Raw genomic sequence first — 25,724 nt, forward strand, 5'->3', positions numbered from 1 at the left:
AGAACTACCGTGTTTATTTTAAACATGAGGAAACAAAGCCTCAGAAATATTCAAATTATTACCTAATACTTCTCAGGTAGTGGGCTGTGGTGTCTATATTTCAAATATGAATTATATTTGGTTTCAAAGTCCATCAAATATGCTAAAGAAACGTTTGATAAAAATGCAATTTAAGATATTCCCTTAGCACACAATTTATAATTTATTTCTGACTCTAAAATAACTTAGCCTGATAAGAAAGTAAGAAAGAATAGGATATGAAAACATATTCACATATCAGAAATTGCCATAAAAGATATATATAAATATAAATATATATAAATATAAATAAATATATATAAAATATAAATAAAATATATATAAAAATAATTGACTTTTAAAAATAAATTTTTTTTGCAGTTTTTGGCCGGGATGGGTTTGAACCCTCCACCTCTGGTATATGGGACCGGTGGTTCCCTACTGCTTCAAGCAACAGGCACAACCTGTTTTTTTTTTAGAGACAGAGACAGAGTCTTGTTGCCATTTGGCTGGGGCTGGGTTCGAACCTGCCACCCTCAGTATGTGGGGCTGGTGCCCTACCCACTGAGCCACAGGCACCACCCCATAAAAGATACATTAAGTCAGTTACAAAAAAAATTAGAACAATATTGATGACTAATAAAGGCTTTTTTTTTTTTTTTTTTGCTAGTCAAGTGTAGCAGTGGGAGAGGAGAAGGAACAAAGGAATCTGTAACTGGTTGTGATCAATTAGTTGTAAACACCATTGCACTCGGATCTGCCTAACAAAGGCTTTGTAATGTCCCCACATGAAATAGTATTTAAGGACAATTTCTTTTCCAAGGACTGAAAAAGTAAAAAAAAAAAAAAAAAAATCTTCAAATAAAATTGTTTAATAATGTGGAATAAGAAATGATGACTAAAAGACAATTAAATCCTCATGCAAATTCTGTTTTATCTCACTAATTCCATTCAGTTAACTCAAAAACTTATTAATAATTTCTTGCATTGAATCCCACTATTGGGTATCTACCCAGAAGAAAATAAATCATTATATCTGAAAGTACTCATAATCTTATTGTAGCACATATCACAATTGCAAAGATGTAAAATTCAGAGGTCCTCAAACTTTGTAACAGGGGTCCAGTTCACTGTCCCTCAGACCATTGGAGGGCTGGACTATAGCTAAAAAAACCCCCAAAACAAATAACTATCAACAAATTCCTATGCACACTGCACATATCTTATTTTGAAGTAAAAAAAACACAACGGGAACAAATACAATCACACCGCCTCATGTGGCCTGTGGGCTGCAGTTTGAGGACCCCTGAAAATTAACCTAAGAACCCATCAACGGATGAGTGGATTAAGAAAATGTGGTATACATGTGCATATATCATGAAAAACTACTCAGCAGAGAAGAAAGAATGAAATTATGGCTTTTGCAATAGCTAGAGTGGAACTGGAGGCCCCTATTTTAAGTGAAGCAACCCAGGAACAGAAAAATTAATGCCACGTCTTCTCAGTAGGAGCTAAACTAGACTGCACAGGGACACATGGTGTAATGGGCACTGGAGACTCAAAAGGGTGGGAAGGCTGAGGAATAAAAATTACCAAGTGATGGGTACACCAAAAGCTCAGATTCTAGCACTACACTATAATATATATACATGTAATAAAATTCCAAGTGTACCCCAAAATATATTTAAAACTTCTTCTAAAAAAGAATTACTTGAATTGAGCATTATAACTGAAAATATACAAAGAAAACAGAAGTGGAAAATTCTTAGAAAAAGATTCAAGCTCTTGGTGAAGTTAAGGAAGAAACGGTTTTTTAAAAAATCACTATTATAATCAAAGTAATGAAATGATCATTTAATATTATAAATACAAAGGTATAAATTGATCATTTTTCACAGCATACAGAACGGAAAACAAAGACCCTTGTTTACGTACCTTAAAGATTTTTCTCCCTCCCATGAATGAAAGACTGATTGACATTCATTACCTTTCAGTTGATTTAATTTAAAAAATTTTTATTCATGTCCTCCTCATTGAGCATGTGATAAAAGTTTCAGTTTGGCCTGTAATGACATACTTTTCATTGAAAACAAAAATTAATTGAAGCCTCGCCTCTTTCTCTGTCGGACCTTCTAAATGGAGGTAGATGGCCAAAAGGAACAGGGCAGGATAAAGGGTGCATTTTCTAAGAAAATCATCTGGGGAATTTCCCAGAAGAGACAAGTGTCAGACATTGAGGCTGATGCCAAGAAAAATGAAAATAACATGTTCCAATAACTTTGAAGCAATAGCATAGCATAGCAGAGACAGACAGCTTATGTTGGAATTCTGCCTTTCCCCTGGCTGGCCGTGTGCTACCAGTCAAATCATCTGACTTCTTGATGGCAAGATTCCTCATCTGTACGAAGGGAATGATAATGAGGTTATCTCATGAAGAACCTCATGAGGTTGTTATAAGGAATAGGAGGGTTAGCTAACATATGTGTTGAACGATAAACAGTAGGTATTACTTTATTACTTACTATTATATCTATTAATATTATATGTATTATGTCTATACTATTATATCTTTTAATAAAATGACTCTTTTATTAAAGGGGGACACTTTTTGAAGGCAGGAGTTATATCAACATTCTTTGGATCTCAAATGCATACTCATGATTCCTGAGCAGAGGTATGCGATACATGTTGAGTTGTGAACGCATTTTAAAAATTCACAAATATATAGATTTGACAACTTCCAAAGGAAGAATGGTATTCATACCATTCATACCATTCATACCATTCTGAAGTGTGTTTAATATTGAAAATAAAATGTTAAGGTTTTCCACAACTTCAAAACTTAAAAGTACATTTTAGAAATGATTTATTAGTCCTCTCAAAATAATTGATTTAGTTCAAAGGATTGCACAGTTTTCTGTGTTTCTACTTCAGCTTGACAGAAAATATGTAATGTTTCTTAAATGAGTGAAAGAAAGTTGTCATCGTATTACCTCTTGATGAATAAGTCCTGTCATCTTTTTAACAACAAAAAATAGAAATCTCCTTGGTAGGAATATCTATTTATTTATGCGCTCATAACGTTTCATTAGTTTGAACTGATTTTTAAAAATTAAAATTTATTTGAAATCTTGAAGGTATTTCAGAGTACACATTTTATTGTCCATGCTTGTCCAAAATTAATTGTATGTGGAACTGTATTTGGAAATTAACTGTATTCGTCTTCTGTGAATATGGTTATGTTTTCAAGGTAGGCATCACACTGATTTGAGCTCTGTAATTACTTTGAAATATTAGTGCTTATAATCTCTTTATATGATTTTTATTTCTTAGAAATAATATGGAATTGGTATATAATTCCCTCTTACCCTGTTTGAGTCAATTCTTGCTCTGGAAGTGTAGATGGGAGGTGGGATGTTGAAAGCCTGAGGGACCAGGTATTCCTCAGCATCCATCATATCTTCTAAATCCTCTTCATCCAGGAGATTCTGAAAGAACTTGCTGTCATTTGGACTGGGAAGCTTCATACGATCATCACCCTGAAATATTGCCCAGCAGACAAAAACAAAAAATGATTCTTCCCTTCATCTTAAATACCTTGTCTCTGCGACAAATTTATGTAATGTCATAACAAATGATGGGAACATTCATGCACACATTTAAAAAAAAGTTCCTCAGCACAACCACTAGCCACAAAGAATACCTTAATGTGCTTATATATGACAGGATTAAATAATTTAATACAAGAAGAGTATGATAAACACCATTGGAGTGGAATAAAGCAGAATGCTAAGGATGTTTTTAGGGAGGTAAAATCAAATACACACTTGAGAATCATGGTTCATTGCCAAGACGGTTTGAGGGCTGTGACTTTAAGATATAAATAATGAAAGACAGTCCATTTGTCAATCTTTTTTTTTTTTTTAATTTGGTTGGTTTGATGCTGTAGAAGTATCAGGACACATATGCTCCATAATCTATCCTACAGCATAACAGCTACATTGTCAAAGTGGTAGCATTCGAAATCACAGCACAAGTGTCAAGTAGAATAAATGTGTATGGGAGCGAAACTAATACCCGAGTTATAATCTTTCTCGCCTCGTGTTTGTTTTTTTTTTTATTTATTTTTTACTTTTCAAAGTTATGTAATTTTTTTATACAAAGAAAACATTTCAGTTCCAATGATTTAACTTGTGAGAAAAATACATGAAAATAATTATATCTTAAAAACCCTAGTTTTATCTTAACCTGAGATTATTGACATGAGAATAAAGCCTACCTTGTTTTACTGAAAAAATAATTAAGTATAAAACAATATCCATTTGTTTGTGGTTTAGATGAAAATAATCATAGAGAAATATATTATAATCTTTAAATTACCCAGTCCATTTTTAGCATTAAAAATAAAATATTCTATTGGACTATTATTTGATTCACATGTGCATTAATTCATTTGGATTAAGTTATTGCTTAGATATTGTATACCTCCCAAATAAAACAAAACATAATTTAAAATTACTTTTTGGAAATTAAATGTTAATATGCTGAAAATTTTGATTCTTTGTCTTCAAGCATGCACAAATTAAAATAAAAATCCATCTTCCCTTTATTTTGAAAAGGGAAGATTATCCTAATGAAGACGGCTTTAGATATTAATAAAAATAAGAGTGTTAGAAGGCTTGCCTGAGGATAAAGACCTTTTCATGTATATGGATAATTATAATCATCTGGTTATTCAATAGCACAGTCACCTGAATACTGAGAGAAGGTTCATAGAGGTGGTTCTGACATGAAGTAACAAGCTCTTTTTCTTATTTCACATGATAATTGCTTAATTAATCTATATGTTAGAGGTCATTTCTATAGACACAAAGTCCTGATATTACTCACATTTCCGAATGAGCTTGCTATTGGGATAGTAAGTCAAATGCACTAACCTGAATAACTAGGTATCTTTGAGGGTCTCGAGCCATCCTTGAAAATTCAGCGGCCAGTTCCTTAAATTTAGGTCTACTGTCAGCATCAATCATCCAACCTGGAAATTTACACACAGTAAAAATGTCAGTGTATCTATAATTAAAAAAGAGAAGAGAAATTTAAACTTTTTGGAAATGTAGGCTGAAGATTAAAAACTAGTCTTTAAATAACAATCTGAAAAATAAAGCTAGCAAAAGACATAATCCAGTGGGTAACACTCTGTCAATCTGTTTGTTAATATTCATAACTAAATGTTATATATATATATACTATGTAATACCAGATCAAAGTTTCATTTTGTTGTTCTATTTTTAACATTTCCTTTTTCTTCTTAGAAACTAGAACCCATGATAACTATGGGAATTTATAAAATTCTGGTCTGTTTTTCTTTGGCTTGGAGATAATTTTTTAAAACTTTCTTCGACAGTTATAGATGAAATGATTGGAATATAATGTGTCGTGTTGTATCACGAGTGACGTGCGAGAAAAGATTTGGTTACAGTGCTGTGCAAGGGCATGAAGGGGAAATAGGAATTAAAGCAACTTCCTCATGCTAGATTCTTCCTGGTGGAAAAAAATAACTGATGAAAACTGATGGGTAATCCTTACTTACCTGATACCTTTTATCAGTACTAGAAAGTACTGATTTTCTAATACAGATAAAAATACTATAGCAATTTTCAAAATATGTTTTATTATTTTGCTAGGAGTCTAGGGAAAGTGGATCTTGTCTGTCTAAGCTCTGTTTGACTGATGAGATGACAAAATTTAAAGTACCAAGCTTCTTTTGATCTTCTTGTCAAATGATCCTCTCCTTACATATTAGCCACTCCACCCCAAAAGGCACAACTCTCTATTAGGCAAATTGTTTTCCTGGTTTTACATCATTTCATCAGAGCATCTAAATCATCTCCTGTGCTACTTATGGGATCAAATTATATATTGCATTCATTTATTTTTTATTAAATCATAGCTGTGGGCATTAATGCAATCATGGGGTGCAATGTGCTGGTCTTATATAAAATTTGAAATATTTTCATCAAACTGGTTAACCTAGCCTTCACTGCATTTTCTGAGTTATTGTGTTAAGACATTTCTATTATACACTTAGTAAATTTAACATGTACTCTTGTAAAATGCACCGTAGGTGTTGTCCCATCAATTGCCCTCTCTCTACCCATCCTCTCCCCCGTCCCCTCTCTCTCCTCTATTTTTAAACTTTCTTCCACAGACATCTATGAAACAATGGTAGATAGACTAAATCTATAAAGCTTGTTTCTTCTTTATCTGGGAGTTCAATTTTTATCCTTGTTCTGGGAATTCTTTATATTTCATTTTTTGCATCATTAATATCACCTGTTTTTCTTTTCTCCAAAGTTCAAATACTCTATATTCTATATCCATTCAATTTAAAAAAAAAAAAAAGCTTGTTAATGTCAAGATGCTAATGAGAAAACAGATGTTTCTGGAACTGTTGGAGCCAATAAAAGGTTAACTTCACAGTTGAGGTATCAGTTTCTCTTCAACTAAATATTGAGTAAATAGAACTATGCTTAGAGAAAAGGGCATGCTGACCCAAGCTGCAAAGAACATTTTTTATTTCTTTCCTCACTGTCAGAATGTATCACACATGTCATGAATATAAATCTGAGTAGACCTGGGTCCAAAGTCTCTTATTAATAAGATGCTTATTCACCTTCACCAGTTTGTTTCTTTGTTAACCCCATGTAAATCAAAAGGGGAAAGCCTGAGATTATACAGAAGAGATTGCTGCATGTTAATCTCACTTAAATTAAGTCAGAAACTCCAGGGACTTCCTTAATTCTATTTAAATTAAGGGCCTCAAGGTCATCCAGGACATATTTATAATACATATGTGCCTGGGGCCTAGGAAAGGGAAAGAAAAGTAAGAGTTTGGTGTAAACGAATGATCAAAGTGAAAAAGAGTAAACATTCATAATCTTTTTAGGTCAATGTCATTCATTTCTCACTTCCCGCTCTGCCTTAACTTCCTCTTGACAAAGACAGTAAACCTATTTCCATTTAATTAATTTTCGAAACTATCAGTTTCCAACTTTTTTCTCTTATGTTGACATCATTTATTTAGTGAGATATTTACCTACAAAGATTACTAAATTATTGCCAACATAAATGTCAACGCTAACATTATGGTGACTAATTACATCTCCTTACTACCTACTTCCTTACTAATGAGGACAGCAATGACAAAATTGTTTTGCAATCTTACATTTGACCATGACCATGTAAACATCAATAGTGCAGATGGGAGGCTGAGGCAAACGTTCTCCTTTCTCTAATAAATCAGGTATTTCTCGTGTTGGGATGCCATCATAGGGTTTCCCTCCAAAGGTCATCAGTTCCCAGATAGTGACTCCTAAATTGGAGATCAAATTTTTACATAAACGTATGAATACTTTCAACAAGTCAGCAATATATACAGAGGCAAAAGAATGCTCCATAAAGACTAGTCAAAAGTGAGTTTTTAAAAAGGTTTTTCAGTTACCTATACCCATGATGAGAACCCCAGTACCAAAACCTTTGTAGAGAGTTCCATTTTCTTATGATTGTGTTGGAATTTTTATTGAGTAGAAGAGAATATGTAGAGTGGACATCAGCATATAATATATCTTTTCCCTATTCTACTTATGAGTAATGTTTGCAGACCTAATTTACATTTCACCATACCACATCATAGCCCCCAAATAATATATTTACAGTATATAATATGTATTCAGTACCGATAAATATAATTGCAGGCAAAATCTGCTACTGAATGATTCTCACATTAGTATCTTTACTATAAAAACCCTAAATGGTTAAACTAGAGTTCCAGCCTTACTTCCTTATGTTGTAGTAAAAAACTGTGGCTGTCTTTTTAACACATACAAAGAAGTATCTTTTTTTTTTGCAGTTTTTGGCTGGGGCTGGGTTTGAACCCGTCACCTCCGGCATATGGGGCCGGCACCCTACCTCTTTGAGCCACAGGCACCACTCACATTAGTATCTTTACTCTAAAAACCCTAAATGGTTAAACTAGAGTCCCAGCTTTACTTCCTTATGTTATGGTAAAAAACTGTGGCTGTCTTTTTAACACACACAAAGAAACCCCAGGCTGCCTCTGTGAGTCTGAGGGAGGACCTCTCTGTAGGTGAGATGTAATACCTGTGAAGTGAGCATCCGCAGAATTGAAAGGAATGAATAATTGTTTATTCCTTAGGTAACAAATGACTTTCTTGAATCACTAAAACGTTACTTTTCTCTGAGAAAGCATATTCTGAATTTCAGCATGCAAACATCCAGATTTGATGATAATGATGATTCTGATTTAAGCAATAATATATACACTAAAGCAGTGGTTCTCAACCTTCCTAATGCCGTGGCCCTTTAATACAGTTCCTGTGGGTGGCGACCCACTGGTTGAGAACCGCTGCACTAAAGATATATTCTTTGTGATATAACAAACATATAATGAAAAAATATGTTTTTCCTAATAAAGATTTTTAAGTTCAGAAATGGCTAGCTGGGTACAATAGTATTACAAAATGAAATCTGATTGATGAACTTCACATAGGCGTCTTTTGATATTAAATTCATTAATTGGGGCAATATTTTCTTTTCCACTGCCAATTGTAGTAAATTATTGATTCAGACTGAAGTATTTTTTAATTTATAACAGTTATTATTGCCTAATAAAAAATACAAGGCTTAAAATATAAAAGTATATGTAAATTTCAAGTTAGCCTTCATAATATAATCACTAAGAATTAGCTTTTTGTTAATTTTACGTCTTATAAATTTAGGTATAATGTACCCATATGTAACTAGTGACATAATTTAATTTATTGATCATTATTTAATTTTTCATATTGAGTAGTTTCATAGAACCAATGATTAAAACTTAGTATCCATAAGGCAGGCTGAAAGAAGTTAAGTGGATGTTTATTTTTAATTAGTCGTACTCATAAAATGTATATATAATAAGAACGATTCATTAAGTTAGGTAGATGGTTATAAAAGATATAGTAGATACTCTAACATCTCAATCAGAACTTCCAATCTATGCAAAAAACAAAGCAGTTACGGGTCAAAATAGTAGAAAGTACAATAAACAGAAGTGTATAAATACAACAGCAAAACCTCTACTTCTCCCAATAATAACCCAAATATAGCTTTGCTGGGGCAAAGACAAAACAGGGATGGTTTCATATAAAAGGACAATCTGAGGAAAATTCAGTCAAAAACATTCTCAAAACTTAATGCTGCAATTCTGTCTCTGAGATATACATCATACAAAATGCTTATTTATTTTTATAAAAATAAAAGTCCACCCAATGATAATTTTCCATAAAGGCACACTATAAAAAATATTATGTAGCTTTCTCTCCCGTCTATGCCTTTCACTATCAACTATGATGTATCATAAAATCTTAAAATGCCTTATAAATATGGGTTGATGACCTGGGCTATGTTTCAAAACAGAGGACTATCTATCTATTTATTTTTACTGAACAGCTCCAGGGATTTTGCAACTCAACATGAAGAAAGATATTATAGCCTGAGTAACAAGATTTTCCCCCAAAGACAAAATTTACTATTAAAAATATGACTGTTCTGCCAACATTATATATATAACACGTGTAAACACACACACACACACACACACACACACACACACACATATTTTGAGGTAATTTAAAATTTGCCTGCAGCAGAGTGCCACTTTTAATTCAGGGAAACATAAGTGAGAAAAAAGGACGAGAGAAGAAAAAGGAAAAAAATATATATGTATATAATATATATGATACACAAAAGTTATAATACTTAATATATAAACCTATATCATATAATACATATGCTAATCTATACATATCAATGTCAATCTACATGCTAATCTGTATCGGATAATATGTAAACCTATCACATAATCTGTATGATAGATTTGTTTTTTTATATACTTCTTATAGCAATTTAACAATTAGATTTTGTTGAGCATTTCTCTTTGTTTTATACCTCAAACATACAACATTTTCTACTTATAAGTAAAATAAGTGACGCCTTCGTGAAAATTTTAACACCACCTATGGCATACATGTGTGGGGGAACAAACTCACCTTCTTGAAATGTCTTAAATAATTTTTTAGAGATATTATTTCCTAGATAACAGGTATAATAAGCTCCTTAATGATTGACTGGCTTAATTCTTATTTTCTAAAAAGGAGTAAAAGATGGGTGGTGCCTGTGGCTCAAGGAGTAGGGCACCAGCCCCATATACCAGGGGAGGTGGGTTCAAGCCTGGCCCCAGCCAAAACTGCAAAAAAAATAAAAATAAAAATAAAAAAGGAGTAAAAGATAAGACTAAGCTTAAATTAGAGTAAGATAAATTGTACCATACCTTTAAATCATACCTCCACCCTTTTTATTTAAATAAGCATTGCGCTTTCTTATATGTAAAGAAATGGTTTTACGTAGTATATTTCAACTTAGATAAAGTGTTGACTACTTGCTAATCCTGGACTCAAGTTCTAGGTAGCCAGACAGATGCTAACTACCTCGTCATAACAACTGAGTTAAACACGATTAAGTAAATGTTCTAATTAGAAATATTGCTTTTTTCCAGTTGTTACTATTCACTCTCTAACATTTCTGTTACTTCAAAAGCAGTTTGTAAATTGAAATCAAGTTGCACTTAAGTCTTCTCTTACCTCTCCCCTCACGTTCACTGCTCTCACTTACAGCTTTCAGTAATTAGCCTTTGTTTTGACAACAGTCTCTATTTTCTACCATAGAACATAAATTCCCATAAGCGAAAACACAAAGATGCTTTTGTTTTTGTTTTGACATTCTCTGCATTCTGAGTTATATTTTCAAAGAGTAATTGAAAATTGACGCCATGGAACTCTATGAAAATGTCCCTAAACTAAGTTTTTTCCATTAAAGTTATCAGATAAGTTACTATGAACTCAAAGCTTATGGAAGACAACTCCAACGAATGATTAGTATATCACGTCCTAAAGAACCAGAAAATAAATTAAAAGGCAGATAATAATGCTACTTAGAATACTTTTTAAATGAGAGAGTGAAAAGTTAATCTTTCAGGAAATGAGATTTAAAAATAGGTGTTTCTAATAATAAAATAATATAGCTTTAAGATACTTTACATGAATTTAACATATTTACTTTTGCTTTAAAGGCTTTAATTCACATGGAACATTTACCATAGCTCCAAACATCACTCTGATGGGTGAATTTCCTGTAATGTATACACTCCAGAGCCATCCATTTAATTGGCATCTACAGAGAAACAGAAATGAAAGTTTTATAATTACATAAAAATCCTTTTTTAAAAAATATCTATTTCCTTTATGTGAGTCACTGGATTATACTTAATTATATTTTTTGAAGTGTATAGAGATATAAGTATGTGCCTATATAAGTATGTGCCTATATACACATATTGTATAGAGGCTATTTTTCAATAAAAGGAAGAAATAAATTGAAATTTATAAAATTCATAAATGAATTAACCTAAAGATGTATATGCTAACGCTTTATTAACAGTAAAAAGGAAAATAATAAAATAGGGACAACTTCTTATAGTTCTTAATTAATGTTCACTAAAGTTATTAGTTAACATTTTGGATCACAATATCAAATCTAAACATCTAACACAGATGCTCCTTAAAATGTGTTTATATTCTTAAACTCAAAAAAAAAAAAAAAATGAGAGTCCCTGTATTTTCAGTTACCCCTTTCTTCCCCAGATACATTTGGGCCCCTGCTACAAAGGACTCTTTTTCACTGGTGCCTCCTGTCTTCTCTTCTCATATACTTTGGTCACAGTGATGCCTAAAATCGTGAATTCTGCATTTAGCTTTTCTTTATTTTTCTTTTATGCCTATAAATGACCTCCCTTGTCTTGGTTAGCCATTATTGAAAATATGTACCATTTTCAAAATAGGAACTATATAAAAGAATGTGAGAGGATCAGCACAAATCCATCATCATTATAAGAAAAACAACTCAACCCACATACCCTGCTGCTGATGGGTCAGCAGAGTGAATTTCAACTATGAAGGGCAGCATTATATAGCTGGGAATATAATTAGGTTCTACGGAATAAAGATAAACACTTCCACCTCGCAGTTGAAAGCTTAAAACCGAAGAGGCCTTTGAAATCATGAGGTTGGCTGCTCACCAAGGTGACACCAAGGTAACGCTATGATAGAATCATGGTATTCAGCGAAAGGGAACGGAAGACACATTGAAAGTAATTTCCCTGTGGGCAAGGAGTTAGCAGACTTTATGGACTACGGACATTGTGTTAAAGAAGTAAGTATAAATCACAGGTGGCTTGATAAAGACTTAATGGTTACCAGGCATTTAAAGCTATAATGAATCTTGCTTTAGACAAATCTTATGTCTCAAGTCTTATGCTCCCAAGACAAGTCATGTGATTTATAGACTTCAACTTCTGTGCAGTCTTACAGAGAATTTCAAAGCTGTGGTCTTAAACTCCTACAATTTGGTAGTAAACTGGCAAAATAAGCTAATAAAATCAAGGAAAAGTCAGATAATTTCTCAAAACTGAAGGTATTTTTAAAAATTTTGTAGTATTTAGCTTTGTGATAAGATTGAATATAGACAGCTATAAAACAGTTTAAGATAAAAATCAATGTTAACTGTCTGGAAGCCTATCATTACATAATATTATAATATGCATTTGGACAACCCACGTTAATATGGCACAACATAAACATAGGACATGTAAATAATTCTTTTTGTTAGTATAAGCTTTTAAGTCACCATAGATTAAGACTGTGTTTCCTGGCTGGGCACAAGGTGACTCGCACATATTAATCCTAGCAATTTTGGCGGCTGAGGCAAAATGATGGCTTGAGGCCAGGAGTTTGAGACAGGTAACATAATAAGACCCCCTCTTTACAAAAATATGTAAATAAATTAGCCGGGCAGGTATGGTTGGTGTGTGCTTGTGGTTCTAGGTACTCAGGAGGCTGATATGGTAGCATTGCTGGAGCTCAGGAGTTTCGGGTTAAAGTGACCTATGATTGACTATGCCCCAGCACTTCAGCTTAGGTGTCAGAGAAAGATTCTTTCAAAAAAAAAAAAAGGATTGCACTCACTAATTTCATTTTGTTTCCCTAGTTCAAGTTAGAGGACTTCCATTTGAAGACTATACTTATTGGTCAGCCAAGACAGGCAAGCTAAATAGTGGGTTAACAGGGAAACACAAAGGCTGAAACTAAGGCCTGGCCTGAGACTCTGTGCTGTGTGAGAGAGGCGGAAACCAGTTGTGAGGATGGGGCTAAGACTGGAGAGTCAGAAAAGGGAGACAATGCGGTGACTGTGTTCTGATGAAGGGGTTCTTGGTATAGTGAAGCTTTTCCAGTCTCCAAGAGTGGAGTTCTGCCTCTCCATAACAGTCAGTGCTGTGGTCTTAAGATCAATGGGACAATTTCTATGGCTTGTATTAAAGTTTAATTTCTAGAATCCCAAAGGATCCACTAATTTCCCATCTTAAACCTAATATGAAGACTCCTTGGGTCCAGACACGAATCTGCATATTTTAGCGACTTCCATTTCTTCTTTTTGGTGATAATATATACAATGCATATAATATATATACACACACATATCTATGCAATACATGTGTATGTATACACACAACACATACATATATATATATATATATACACACACACAAAAAAAAATATGTATCTATCTATATATATATATTGCCCTGGGCGGGAAAAAGGGCAAATGGTAGCTTATAAATGTGGGATTTTATAATATTCATTTACTAGTTTCTTCCTATAAAATATGAGGCAATCAAAAGATATCATATGTACTTTATTTTCAGGCAATGTTGTTCTCAAAATGATACCTACCTTTCCTCCATCGGCATTGTATTCTTTTTCATCTCCTTCCAAGAGTCTAGCTAGTCCAAAATCTGTGATTTTCACATGGTTTGGAGATTTTACTAAGACATTTCGGGCCGCCAAATCCCGATGGACAAGCCGTCTCTCTTCCAGGTACATCATTCCCTGAAAAACAGCAAATTCCTCGATGATAATTTGTGCTTAGGTTTTTCCTTTTTTCTAAAAAGGAATCTTTTAAAGATCAGTTGAAAAATGCTACATTTTTTCAAATAAAGCCAGAATCCTGGAATATTTTCAAAATTAGAGAAAACCTGGAGGGAATGGGGGAAGTAGACCACAAATAGCTTTTGGCCTTTTTCCCATGACATCCTATAAAGACAAATGAATTACCTGCACGTGAGCTAAATGTTACGTAATTTTTTTCCCCAGTGACTCGATATCCTCTTTCAAACACTTTCATTAGAGAGGTATGCAGGTGTCTTAGTAGATAAACTAACATATACTTGGCGTGATCCACACATTCCTAATTATTTCCTTCTGAATAACTTCAGCTTCCTGCCATCTTGCCTTGTGTACGCTACACATACACACTTGGTCAAATCTAACCTTGTCTTAGACCACAAATTACATATCATTTCTCCACAGACTCTTCACTTCGAAGTAGATTGAGTCACTCCTATTATAGGACACAATGTCCAACTTTATCTATCTTTATCTAGATCTAAACTCTGAGATTATCAGCATCATTTTAAAACAACATTCTGATGCATGGATCTATCAAAGTTATTTTATAAAACAGAAAGAACGTACATTTGCATTTCTCAATTAGGTTACATCTTCTATGCTCAAACTTTAGAAATGCTACGCAGGAAGTACCCAGGCTGTGAAGGAGAGAGATTCCGTAGGTTTCTTCTTAAGTTGAACTTGTTTGTAAGTTGGAAATGTCATTTACTTATTACCTGTAATAACCTCCGTTCATGAGAGTAGTACTTAAAGTTGAATGTTTGTAAGTTGGGAACTGCCTATATAGCAAATTATCGAACGCTTCCAGTTTGAAGTGAAAAATAGAAAAGCTCAAATATTTCTAAATCTTAGCTGATCATTTATCCCCTCCCCTGATTAATTTGCCAAACTATTTTTTAAGAGAATCAAGTGCTAACATGAGTAATGAAAGTAAAAAGCTATGGTTTGACTTGTTCATTTCTAAAAGTAAAGATTTTTTATCTGAGTACCTTTCATTGTTTTGCTCTCAACCAGCGGTTCTCAACCTTCCTAATGCTGCGACCCTTTAATACAGTTCCTCATGTTGTGGTGACCCCCAACCATAAAATTATTAATAATTTTATTGTTTAGTTTTTATTTAATAATTTTATTATTTAATTTTTATTTAATAATTTTATTATTTAATTTTATGGTTGGGGGTCACCACAACATGAGGAACTGTATTAAAGGGTCGCGGCATTAGGAAGGTTGAGAACCACTGCTCTAAACCCTTAGGGACTGTTCAACCATCTGGAGCTATGAATGGTGCACGCCCTCAGAGATGACATCACTCAGTCTGACCCTCCCACGTTTCTCACTCCCATCACATACTGGGCAGCCAATAAACAGTAGACAGTTGGTTGATTCCCTCTCTCATTACTCCATCCATTCTTTTCCTTCTACTGCCTTTGAATCACCAGGTCAGGATAAATAATAAATATATTTGCATAGTCTCACAACAAGAAAAGACAAAGGAAAAAAAGAAAGACAAAAAGAGGGAAAAGGGAGAAACAGTAAAGAAAGAGAAAAAGGAGAGTAAAATTTTAATCCTGTTAGTAATAATTCCATATTGGTAATCATGATTTTTATTATATTGTCCTTTTGCACATTTTTTAGTATTAAACACCTGCACATTTTCAGGTTTTCTTGCATATATGTTGCAAATTGCTTATTGAGCATTTTTAATGACAGAAAAATTAAATTTAGTTTTGGGCTAAAAATGATCTGTTTTCTTACAATGGAAGGAAAATTAGAGTGTTGTTCCTGCATGTAGCCAATGTGGAATCTGAAAGTCACCCTCTTCACTTGGTCTCCTCTCCAATTCACAGATATATGTAGTTAATATCTCGTTTGAAAGAAGGCTGAAAGCACATATTATGAAAGCTGTGTTCTACAAGGTCCTTGTCAGCCCACGCCTATGAATCTTCAGTAGTGGAGAGAAGGGAATACAGTAATGAAAAGTGTTTGTCTGGGACAAGACTTCACAAGCTTCAGTATTAGCTCAGCCACTCACCATATGCAGCCATCTGTATACCCTGAGACATGTTTCTTAGTTTCTCAGTTTGCCAGTATATCCTCCTATCAAATGGGGATAATATACCACCTGCCTCATAAGGCTGTTGTGAGAATTAAATGTAAACCCCTGGAATGGTGCTTGGTCAAGAGTAAACACCCAATGCTGTTACTATTGTCATGTACTCTGTCCAGCGCTTTGCGTCACAGATGATTCTGGATTTGCAAAAGTTTTGCTTTTAAGTAACTTGAAATTTCCTCAGATATTCAAAAAATACTTTTATACCGAAGAGTCCCAAATATCTGTCAACTGACAACTGTATCTCCTGGTACTGCCATCTTTCCTACAATAGTTGAATTTCAGCGACCTTGCCACCTTTAAACTTTGTTTTTGTATACTTTTATTTCCTTCTGCAATTATCTGTATGACATTGCACTTGGACGTCAAAAGATAATAGGGTGCAAAATTGAAATAAGAAAAACATGCTTATGAAATTAACATAATGAAGACAAATTTCAAAAATCACTAAGGATGTTAAAATTAGCATATCTTTAGCCTCAACTTGATATTCCATGCATTTAAGCTGGATGACTATGTACTAATCTTAAGATCAAAATTTAAAAACATGCATGAAACGCTTTAAATAAATATATCATTGGACATGGAATTTAAAAATAAAGCAAAAGTAGATATTTTGTGTTACTGCTAACTTACTCATAAATGAATCTCATGTATAACATGTAGATCACTCATTTATACTTATTTTTTCAATTTTTGCCTGTTTTAAGTATTTATTTTAATCTGTTCATTGTGTATGAACACATAGGTATGTAAATTCCATTAGTTTATCAGCTACTTCACAGGAAGTACTTATTTTCTCTCAATCATTTTGAGGCTTCCTTTGTGTACAATATATCTTGTGTACACAATGCACTCATTTAGGGCAGTCACTTGGAGAATTAAGTTTCGGTTGAGAGCAGCAGAGAGATACAAACCTTATCAGTGATAACAAAATGATAAGAGAGAATGAGATTACTCAAATTCTTTTCTTGGGCAAACTCAGGAAAAGCACCACTGTTAAATGAGTAGGTAACAAAATAGGTAACCAAAAGAAATGGTGTTTTTGTAGGAAAAGAAAAGGACAAAGTGGGACTGTGGAGTTGGAAAGGAAATGAGAGAATTCTAACAAGGTGAAACTCGTGACAGTGTCAAGTACAACAGGGAAGTCCAAAAGGATGACTGAGCAGAGACCCTTAAAGGTGGGAACGGGAATATTGGTGATCTGGTGCAGGCGTCACTGGATTGCAGTGGACTCGGAGTGAACGAGGATTTGAAGAATGGTGATCAACAAAACAACAACAACAACAACAACAACAAAAAAAGTGCTCTTAAAAATGAATGAACAAACAGGCTGCCTCCTGAGAGAGAGGAAAAGCCAAATGTGAGGCTGTCCCTCCCCTGGCCCAGATAACTGGTGTTTATAGGGTGCCTGAGAGGGGCCAGTGAGTCTGGAGGAAGAAATGATAGGAAATGGTCCCATAGGTGTGGCATCAAGTGTGTAAGCAGAGTAAGGCTTTGTAAAGGAAGGGAGTTACTTTTTCTTTCTTTTTTTTTTTTTTGTAGAGACAGAGTCTCACTTTATGGCCCTCGGTAGAGTGCCGTGGCCTCACACAGCTCACAGCAACCTCCAACTCCTGGGCTTAAGCGATTCTTTGCCTCAGCCTCCCAAGTAGCTGGGACTACAGGCGCCCGCCACAACGCCCGGCTATTTTTTGGTTGCAGTTTGGCCGGGGCCGGGTTGAACCCATCACCCTCGGTATATGGGGCCAGCACCCTACCGACTGAGCCACAGGCATGGAGTTACTTTTTCTAAGTTAGCAACAAAGGAAAAGTTGGGAGCTGGGAGGATGGGGAAGGTCATGTCCTACCACTGGTTCCTCGCTAAAGAGAAGGTAACATTTGTAGAGAATGAGAGAAAACAGGAAATGGAAGAGGCTTAAAAGGAGACACTGTTCCAATTTCACTCTGTGCACCAGCAAAGCAGGGGTCCATGGAGAGTGGGAAAGAAGCTCAGGGTGAAGATTGCCAAAGAATTAGGGGACCGAGACAAAATAAAAACCGTACGCTATAATTGCATTGACCAGCTTGAGCACTTTCTGTTCTCAGAAGCAGAGAGATTGGCTATTTGAGCTCATCCAGGGAAGGTAAGCGAGTCACAAGGACAGAGATAAGGACAGATGAGAAAAAAATAACTTTGTAGAAATACAAGAAGAATGTTAAAAAAATTCCTTAGAAAAGACTCAGCATGATTAGGGACATTACCCTGAATTTTAAGTCAGTTTCTTCTCCAGCCTTTCTTATTATCACTGACAAACACATGAGTCAGAAAACATTTCTTCTTCCCTAAACAATTTCAAAAACAAAACCCGTTTCTCTAAAATTCTACTTTTTAAACTTTATTTTAGGCTTCACATCAAAACATCTGACGCCCCAAAGTATCAGATTATCATTGCATAGAATTAGGTAAAAGGTATGTTCTTAAACTATGTGACTAAGATAATTTCTTTTTTGCTGTTATTGTTTTTTTTTTTACTAATCAAATGAAAATGGCATTATTTACTCTATGATTTACTTCAGCAACTTGGATCCCAATAATTCCTTCCATGACTTTTGGTTAAAAGTGATCCACAGGTCCTACAGAAATTAAATTTTAACACTCACATATTTTTGAAACGAATGAAGTTTTTTTCTACATGTCATAATATATAGCAGTTAGCCTGAGAAAAACACAGGCCCTCTGCAACCCGCTGAAAGAAATACAGTGAAGCAAGATAAGCAAGTCATGGGGCCAAATAGATGAATTTAATGAAACTTGTGACCTTAGGTTATGAGCCAGTGGGTTTACTTTTCTGTCAATGTGAATTTATTTAAATTATAACTTCTATATTCCTTTACAAGTATCACTCTGTTTGGCAAGGTTGGACTACCTTTACACAACTTTACAGTATCAATTTTGTTTTAGAAACATTCAATGCAAATTTAATATTTTCATCTTTTATGACAAGACTTAGCTCAACTGAAAATATTCACTGTATTAACATTTTTTATCCACTCAAATAGTTCAGTTCATTATTACAAAAACCACAAGCACCCCCAGCCTGCCATTAAATCCTACTGTTTTAATTACAAGAAAACATACTCTGTGGTAGACTTTTGTGAAAAATGGCACTGTAAACATGGTCTTATGCAAAGATACAAAAATAAAATAGTTTTTTCTACATCAGTATTCTAGGAGAAATACCATACTTTTCTGGTCCACAAAATTAAAGTCTGTTAAAATATAATGGTTGGTTCTTTGAATTTAGTCACAAAGAGACATTGCTTGGAAATACACATTACCATCTACTATTTGAAAACTCAGGAAAATTACATTCAAAGCCAACATTTTTGTACAACAAGTCTATATCTACTAGGATTTAAGAGACTTTTTTTTACTTCTTTACTTTTTTTTACTAAGTCCCTATTTCTGCCTATTATGATTGCATGTTAATATTTGCCAGGGTTAGGAGATTCAAGCGATTCAAATCCTAAAAATTAAGTGTTACGTTAATATTTACCTAGAAACAAAACCCAACTTTTCACTGCAGTAATTAGTAGAATGTTTAAATAAGAGTCTTTACAAAATCGAACGCTTCATTTAGAATGTGTGTTTGAGTAAAATGACTGGAGTTTTGTGAGTAAGGAGGAACTTCTGAGAACATATTAGTTACAGTAGTTATTAGCATTATTATGTTTCATCTAAATAAGAACATATCAGAGACAGAGATTCTTTTGGATGTTTCAACCCAAAGAAGGTAGTTTAAATCCAAATGAAATTGGGGGATAACTAATTTTGAGCAAAATACATGAACAGCCACTCATAACCTTCGAGGGTGACAAGGACTATTGTATACACGTACGCCGATCCAGACACACATGTGCACACACATCGCAGGTTATAAGAAACGCTTATTGTGAAGGTGCAAAGGTGTATAACACATGGGGGTAAAGTATAAATTCTGAATGGAGAAATTTGGCAAAATTTCTTGTCAAAAAGTGGACCATGAATGCCATATTGAAGGACCAGTACAGCTAAGAATTTTTTAGTAGAGCTATAAATGCATTAAAAAGCATTCACTTACTCTTGTAAGGTTATACCCACAGACAGGAAAATATTTTTGTAACAAGATAGTACTTCAAGAAAATATTTAAAATATTTGTGTAGTTCTATGATAGATGTATGTGAACACTGAGGTCATCTTCTTTCTCCTATGTAAGAGAGGTTAGTTTACTAAACAGCCTAAATGCCCACCAACCCAGGAATGGATTAACAAGCTGTGGTATATGTATACCATGGAATACTATTCAGCCATTAAAAAAAAATGGAGACTTTACATCCTTCTTATTAACCTGGATGGAAGTGGAAGACATTATTCTTAGTAAAGCATCACAAGAATGGAGAAGCATGAATCCTATGTACTCAATCTTGATATGAGGACAATTAATGACAATTAAGGTTATGGGGGGGGGAAGCAGAAAGAGGGACGGAGGGAGGGGGGTGGGGCCTTGGTGTGTGTCACACTTTATGGGGGCAAGACATGATTGCAAGAGGGACTTTACCTAGCAATTGCAATCAGTGTAACTGGCTTATTGTACCCTCAATGAATCCCTAACAATAAAAAAAAAAAAAAGTTTACTAAAAGATATGCAGGAAAAAGAATTGTAAGAAATTTTAAAAAGTACAGGCACAGCTTCTATTCTTAGGATATATTTAAAATCTGTGGTATACTATAATATTTAAGTATACATATAAAAATATATTTCAGTGTTCTCAAATAAGAAGAATCAATACATTTTTATGAATTGCTATTCCCTTTCTACATCTAGAATCAACTTTAGTCATCTTTACAAATTAAAATAATTTATGTCTAGATATTAAACATTAGTATCTAAGAGTGTATCTTATGTAGAGAGTTTGATACATAATATTTAAGCCATTGGTAATAATGTTTCTGCATATATATCAGAATCATTTGGCAGAACTAGACAGAATTTACCTTAAAAACAACTGTGTTTTCATGTTGCTACAGTGTTTTCCTGAAATGCTCTGGATTGTTACAGTATCACTGCAGAATGTTAAAACTAATATGAAAAAAAGGTATTTCCTTAAAAGTTTTACTGTTTTATAAAATCTAATATTTTATATTTCACAACCAGTGAAAGGTCTACATACTATTTTCATATATTAACATTTACAGTTAAGGCATAGAGTTTTATTAAATTAGGAAATGGTTATTCATTATCATATAACCATAAATTGCGCTCTAACTCATGAATGTGTTAATTGTTCTTTTCTGCTGAGGACAGTAGCTTATATTCGCTTTTAAAACTCAACAGACAGGGCGGCGCCTGTGGCTCAGTTGGTAGGGCGCCGGCCCCATATGCCGAGGGTGACGGGTTCAGGCCCGGCCCTGGCCAAACTGCAACCAAAAAATAGCCAGGCGTCGTGGCGGGCGCCTGTGGTCCCAGCTGCTCGGGAGGCTGAGGCAGGAGAATAGCTTGAGCCCAGGAGTGGGAGGTTGCTGTGAGCTGTGTGAGGCCACGGCACTCTACCGAGGGCCATGAAGTGGGACCCTGTCTCTACAAAAAAAAAAAAAAAAAAAACTCAACAGACATAGTTCATATGCAATTTAGATTAAATCTGAGTCTAAAAATGGAAAGCACACACACCATCTGCGAAAAAATATCCTTATCCCTAATTAATATGTATAGTATATTATAGCCCATTTCATTACTGAAGACCCATTTCATTACTGAAGACAAGTTATAAAACATAAAGTTAAGTTTAATAAAAGAAAGCGAATGGAATGGGAATGAGAAATTACTTACAAGAATATTATAGATATTGACTAGAATAGTGTAGATATTGACTACAATATTCTTTAGCTAAGGAAGGATAACTTGATTTCCATGTAAGTTAGAGGCCTGGATAGAAGTATGCTGGTAAAAAAGAAATAAGCCTCTAGGATAGGAAATTATCATTCAACAAGGATTTACTGAGAATCTACTATAGCCTGGGCACCATGATAACAATAGCAAGAATGTATTTTATGATAAATGCTCAGATAGCACTTGCTGAGAGATAAGCAGTATCTTGAGCACTTTTTAGAACTCTGTGAAGTACATACTATTGTTATTTTCATTTTACAGATAAAGAACCTGAAGCACAGAGAGGTTAAGTGGACTTTCCCAAAGACACACAGCAAATAGAGCTGGAATTATAATGCAGGCAATCTGCTTTCGAGGCTTGGGAATAGCATGTACAAAACTGGAGTTGCAGGGATTGTGGAATTTGCTGGGCCTACAAGAAAGCTAACGGTGCTGGGCAGAAATAACAGATGGAGAATTTGAAATGAGATCAGGTTAGAGGAGTATACAGGGTAAAATATGGAGGATGTTGAAGGCCAGGCTCATCATTCTGACTTTTATTTTAAGGGAAACAAAAAATGTCATTGAAGTATTTAAACTGGAGAACCTCGAAGGTAACCTGACTGGATTACGTTTTGAGAAAACTTCGCTGGCTACAACGTGCAAGACTATTTAGAGGGGGAGATAAAAGTGACAATTAGAGTTAAGAGGCTGTTTTACAGTCGAAGTGAGAGATGGTGGCAGCCCAGACCAGGCCAGTGCTACTCATGGGAGGGGAGATGAAGAGAAGGAGATCTATTTGAATGAAATCTAAGAGCTACTATCAATAGTACTTAACGTCAGAGAAAACAGGAGCAGGAGAGAGAGGAAGAGTCAAGAATACTTTAAAGTTTTAATTAGTGGTACTGATTGGACGATGACATCTGCAGGTCTGGTTTTACATTATTCAGGCTTCTGCTTACATATCATCTCCTGAGAGAGGACTTCCCCCGCTATTCAGACTGAAATAGCATCCTCCCCTCTATAATTCTTTAAACCTTTATCCTGCATTATTTTTCTTCAGAGCACGATGACTGCCTGACAATATGTAAGTGTATTGTTGTTTAAACTGTGAGTTGTGTTTCACTGACCATAATGAAAGCTCCAGGAGAGACAATTTGTCCCTGGTACTCACACTGTACCCTTTAGAACAGCAACTTGCAAATCATATGTTGGCAATCAGTATTTATTTAATGATTCAGTGAATGTGCGAGCCATGGGAATCTGTGAAACAGTTAAAGGTGTAGATTTGAATGAAAGCCTCACAGAGACCAAAGTGAGGGAACACATGGAAGTAATAAGCACAAGAAGAAATCTGAGATGACCAAGGAAGGGGTTGGGAGAAAGTCCAGCGAAAAGCAATGCAGCGGAAATTCAGGAAATACGAAGCTTTAAATATTGAATGATTGACAATCAAATGCCAAATGCTAGAACAATGATACAGGGAAAGGAGCAAAGAGCTATTATTGGCATTTAGGAGGTTATTAGCAGCGCTATTGACAAAGGTTTTGCTTAAGTGATCAGAAAAGATCGTCTATAGTGGTTTGGACAGGAAATTGGAGATGAAAGTGGAAAACAGTAGATGTAACTGTTTTTTCCAGGGGCGTGGCTATGAAAAAATGAAAGTAGGCAGAGAACTAGTGAGGGACAAATGGGGAAGGGGTGGAAAAGAAATAAGAGAGTTGAGGTAGAACACAGAGATGATTCTTGATGCAGTTATGAGAATTTGGTCAAGAGCCTAGCCAAGAAACAAACAAACAAAAAAACAACAACCTTCCAGCTCAGTAACCCCGTTCAATTCTCTAAGCTAAGTGAAAAAATATGTTCTAGTTCAGCCTACACTACTTAAGGTTGTATAAAAGTATTCTGTCCCAAAACAAGGTTGAGAAAGACCTTTCATAATAGTTTCAGGTAGTAGTTTGTAGCTCAAGGTCAAGGCAAAGAGCAGGTACTCAGCAGGGTCAGATGTTGGAAGCACCACATTATCAGGAGTAAACGTCTGTGTGCGTATTATCCTTAGACATGGCTTGTTTTGACTTACCATCACCATCATATTTCACTGGGAATATGAATTTGAGGACATTTAGTTTTCATTTTTACTTATTCTGAAGTGATGTTCCTTCCAAGAAACAGCTTTACTCTCTTATACCCAGTCCTCACATACGTACCTAAATCTGATTTAGAGATGAACAAATACACTTCTGCTTAAGAAAGAATTTAATTTTTGGTTTGTGTCTCAGGTAATACATTTATAATAAAAATATCTAAATATTCTTTCCATTATCTTCGTAAATGAAAAAATTACTATCTATACTCACTGAATTATTGCCCCATACGTTCTTAAGGGTCAACTCAATATTGATACAGTTAAAAATCAAACAATGAAGTATTGTTATCAACCATCTCCACTTCCAATATATCTATATTAATATGTTATTGGCCAAATGAAATCATGATAGATAAATATTATCAGATAATTTCCTCAAAAATCTTCTTTAAGCACTAGACCTTTTATAGTATAGAACCTTAATTACATTTCAGAAACCACTCCCTTGGCAGGGAATTTCACTGGATTTTACCTAAAATGATGTTTGATATTGTGATAAATAATATCTCTAATAATAACTTATAAATACTAAACAATTTAAATCAACATAAAATTTCATTGCACAGTAAAATATATATGATTTCACCTCCACAGAATAATAAATTATTAATTATGCCTCTCAAAGTGTTTTAATCTAGTTAGAAAGAAGACATGGGCAACAGGACCCCAGGGCTTTCTTTTTTCCTTTTAGTACATTAAACTCACATTATCCATCTTTAATTTCTTTTTTCTAACACAAGATGGCAAGGAGAAAGTTTATAGCCTCACTTCTCCAGGATCTCTTATTCCTTTATTAATTGTCATATGCGCTTCTCATTCAAAGTGCTAGGCAATGGTTTCATCAACGAAATGGTAACACTTCAGGAAAAGGATAAATTAACATTTGATTAAATAAAATTCACACCGTTCTCATTTAGTAAGAATGTAATTAAAATTCATGTCTTTCAAGTTTAAGGTCTCTGAAGTCTTGAGCTCATTTTAAAAGTATGATAAAAATCCCAAAATAGTAGACATTATTCAGGGTCACTAATAACACAACTCCAGAGAGCACTGTTTGCTGGATCAAAAATTTGTGGGTTATTCCATTTTGCCATGTTTATAATTCATCTTTAAATTTTCCTCATGTTCCTCTTTTCATGCTCTAGTATTCTTTAATATGTTCACTAATAATTATGATTTAAAAGAGAGAGGGCAGGAAAAGAAAATGAAACAGTACATGACAGTTACTCAAATGCACATGGGTTTTTGGCTGACTCCTTCAGACATATATTCAAATGAAGAGTTCTAATGTTTGCCTAAATCCACTTTGTAGCATTGGAGTGCTTTGGATCGTCACTCCATAGACAAGTGTTATAAATCAATACTATTACCTCATTCACAAGGATATAGCAGAGAAGCAGACATAGAGCCAAGGACAATAGAT

At 34.4% G+C, this 25,724-nt stretch overlaps 1 protein-coding gene across 1 annotated transcript in view; it reads right to left on the bottom strand.

Annotated features, from left to right (window-relative positions):
* The window catches only part of ERBB4 (erb-b2 receptor tyrosine kinase 4), a 1,129,145-nt gene that overhangs the window by 33,908 nt on the left and 1,069,513 nt on the right, over positions 1 to 25,724 (bottom strand). The window contains exons 21-25 of the mRNA XM_053597917.1: positions 13,923 to 14,078; positions 11,232 to 11,307; positions 7,244 to 7,390; positions 4,956 to 5,053; positions 3,387 to 3,557 (exon numbers count right to left, since the gene is read on the bottom strand). Of these exons, the coding sequence (XP_053453892.1) occupies positions 3,387 to 3,557; positions 4,956 to 5,053; positions 7,244 to 7,390; positions 11,232 to 11,307; positions 13,923 to 14,078 (648 nt within the window). The remainder of the gene's footprint in view (positions 1 to 3,386; positions 3,558 to 4,955; positions 5,054 to 7,243; positions 7,391 to 11,231; positions 11,308 to 13,922; positions 14,079 to 25,724) is intronic.

Source organism: Nycticebus coucang, chromosome 7 (genome assembly GCF_027406575.1).
Source record: "Nycticebus coucang isolate mNycCou1 chromosome 7, mNycCou1.pri, whole genome shotgun sequence".
In the NCBI taxonomy this organism is placed as follows: Eukaryota; Metazoa; Chordata; class Mammalia; order Primates; family Lorisidae; genus Nycticebus; species Nycticebus coucang.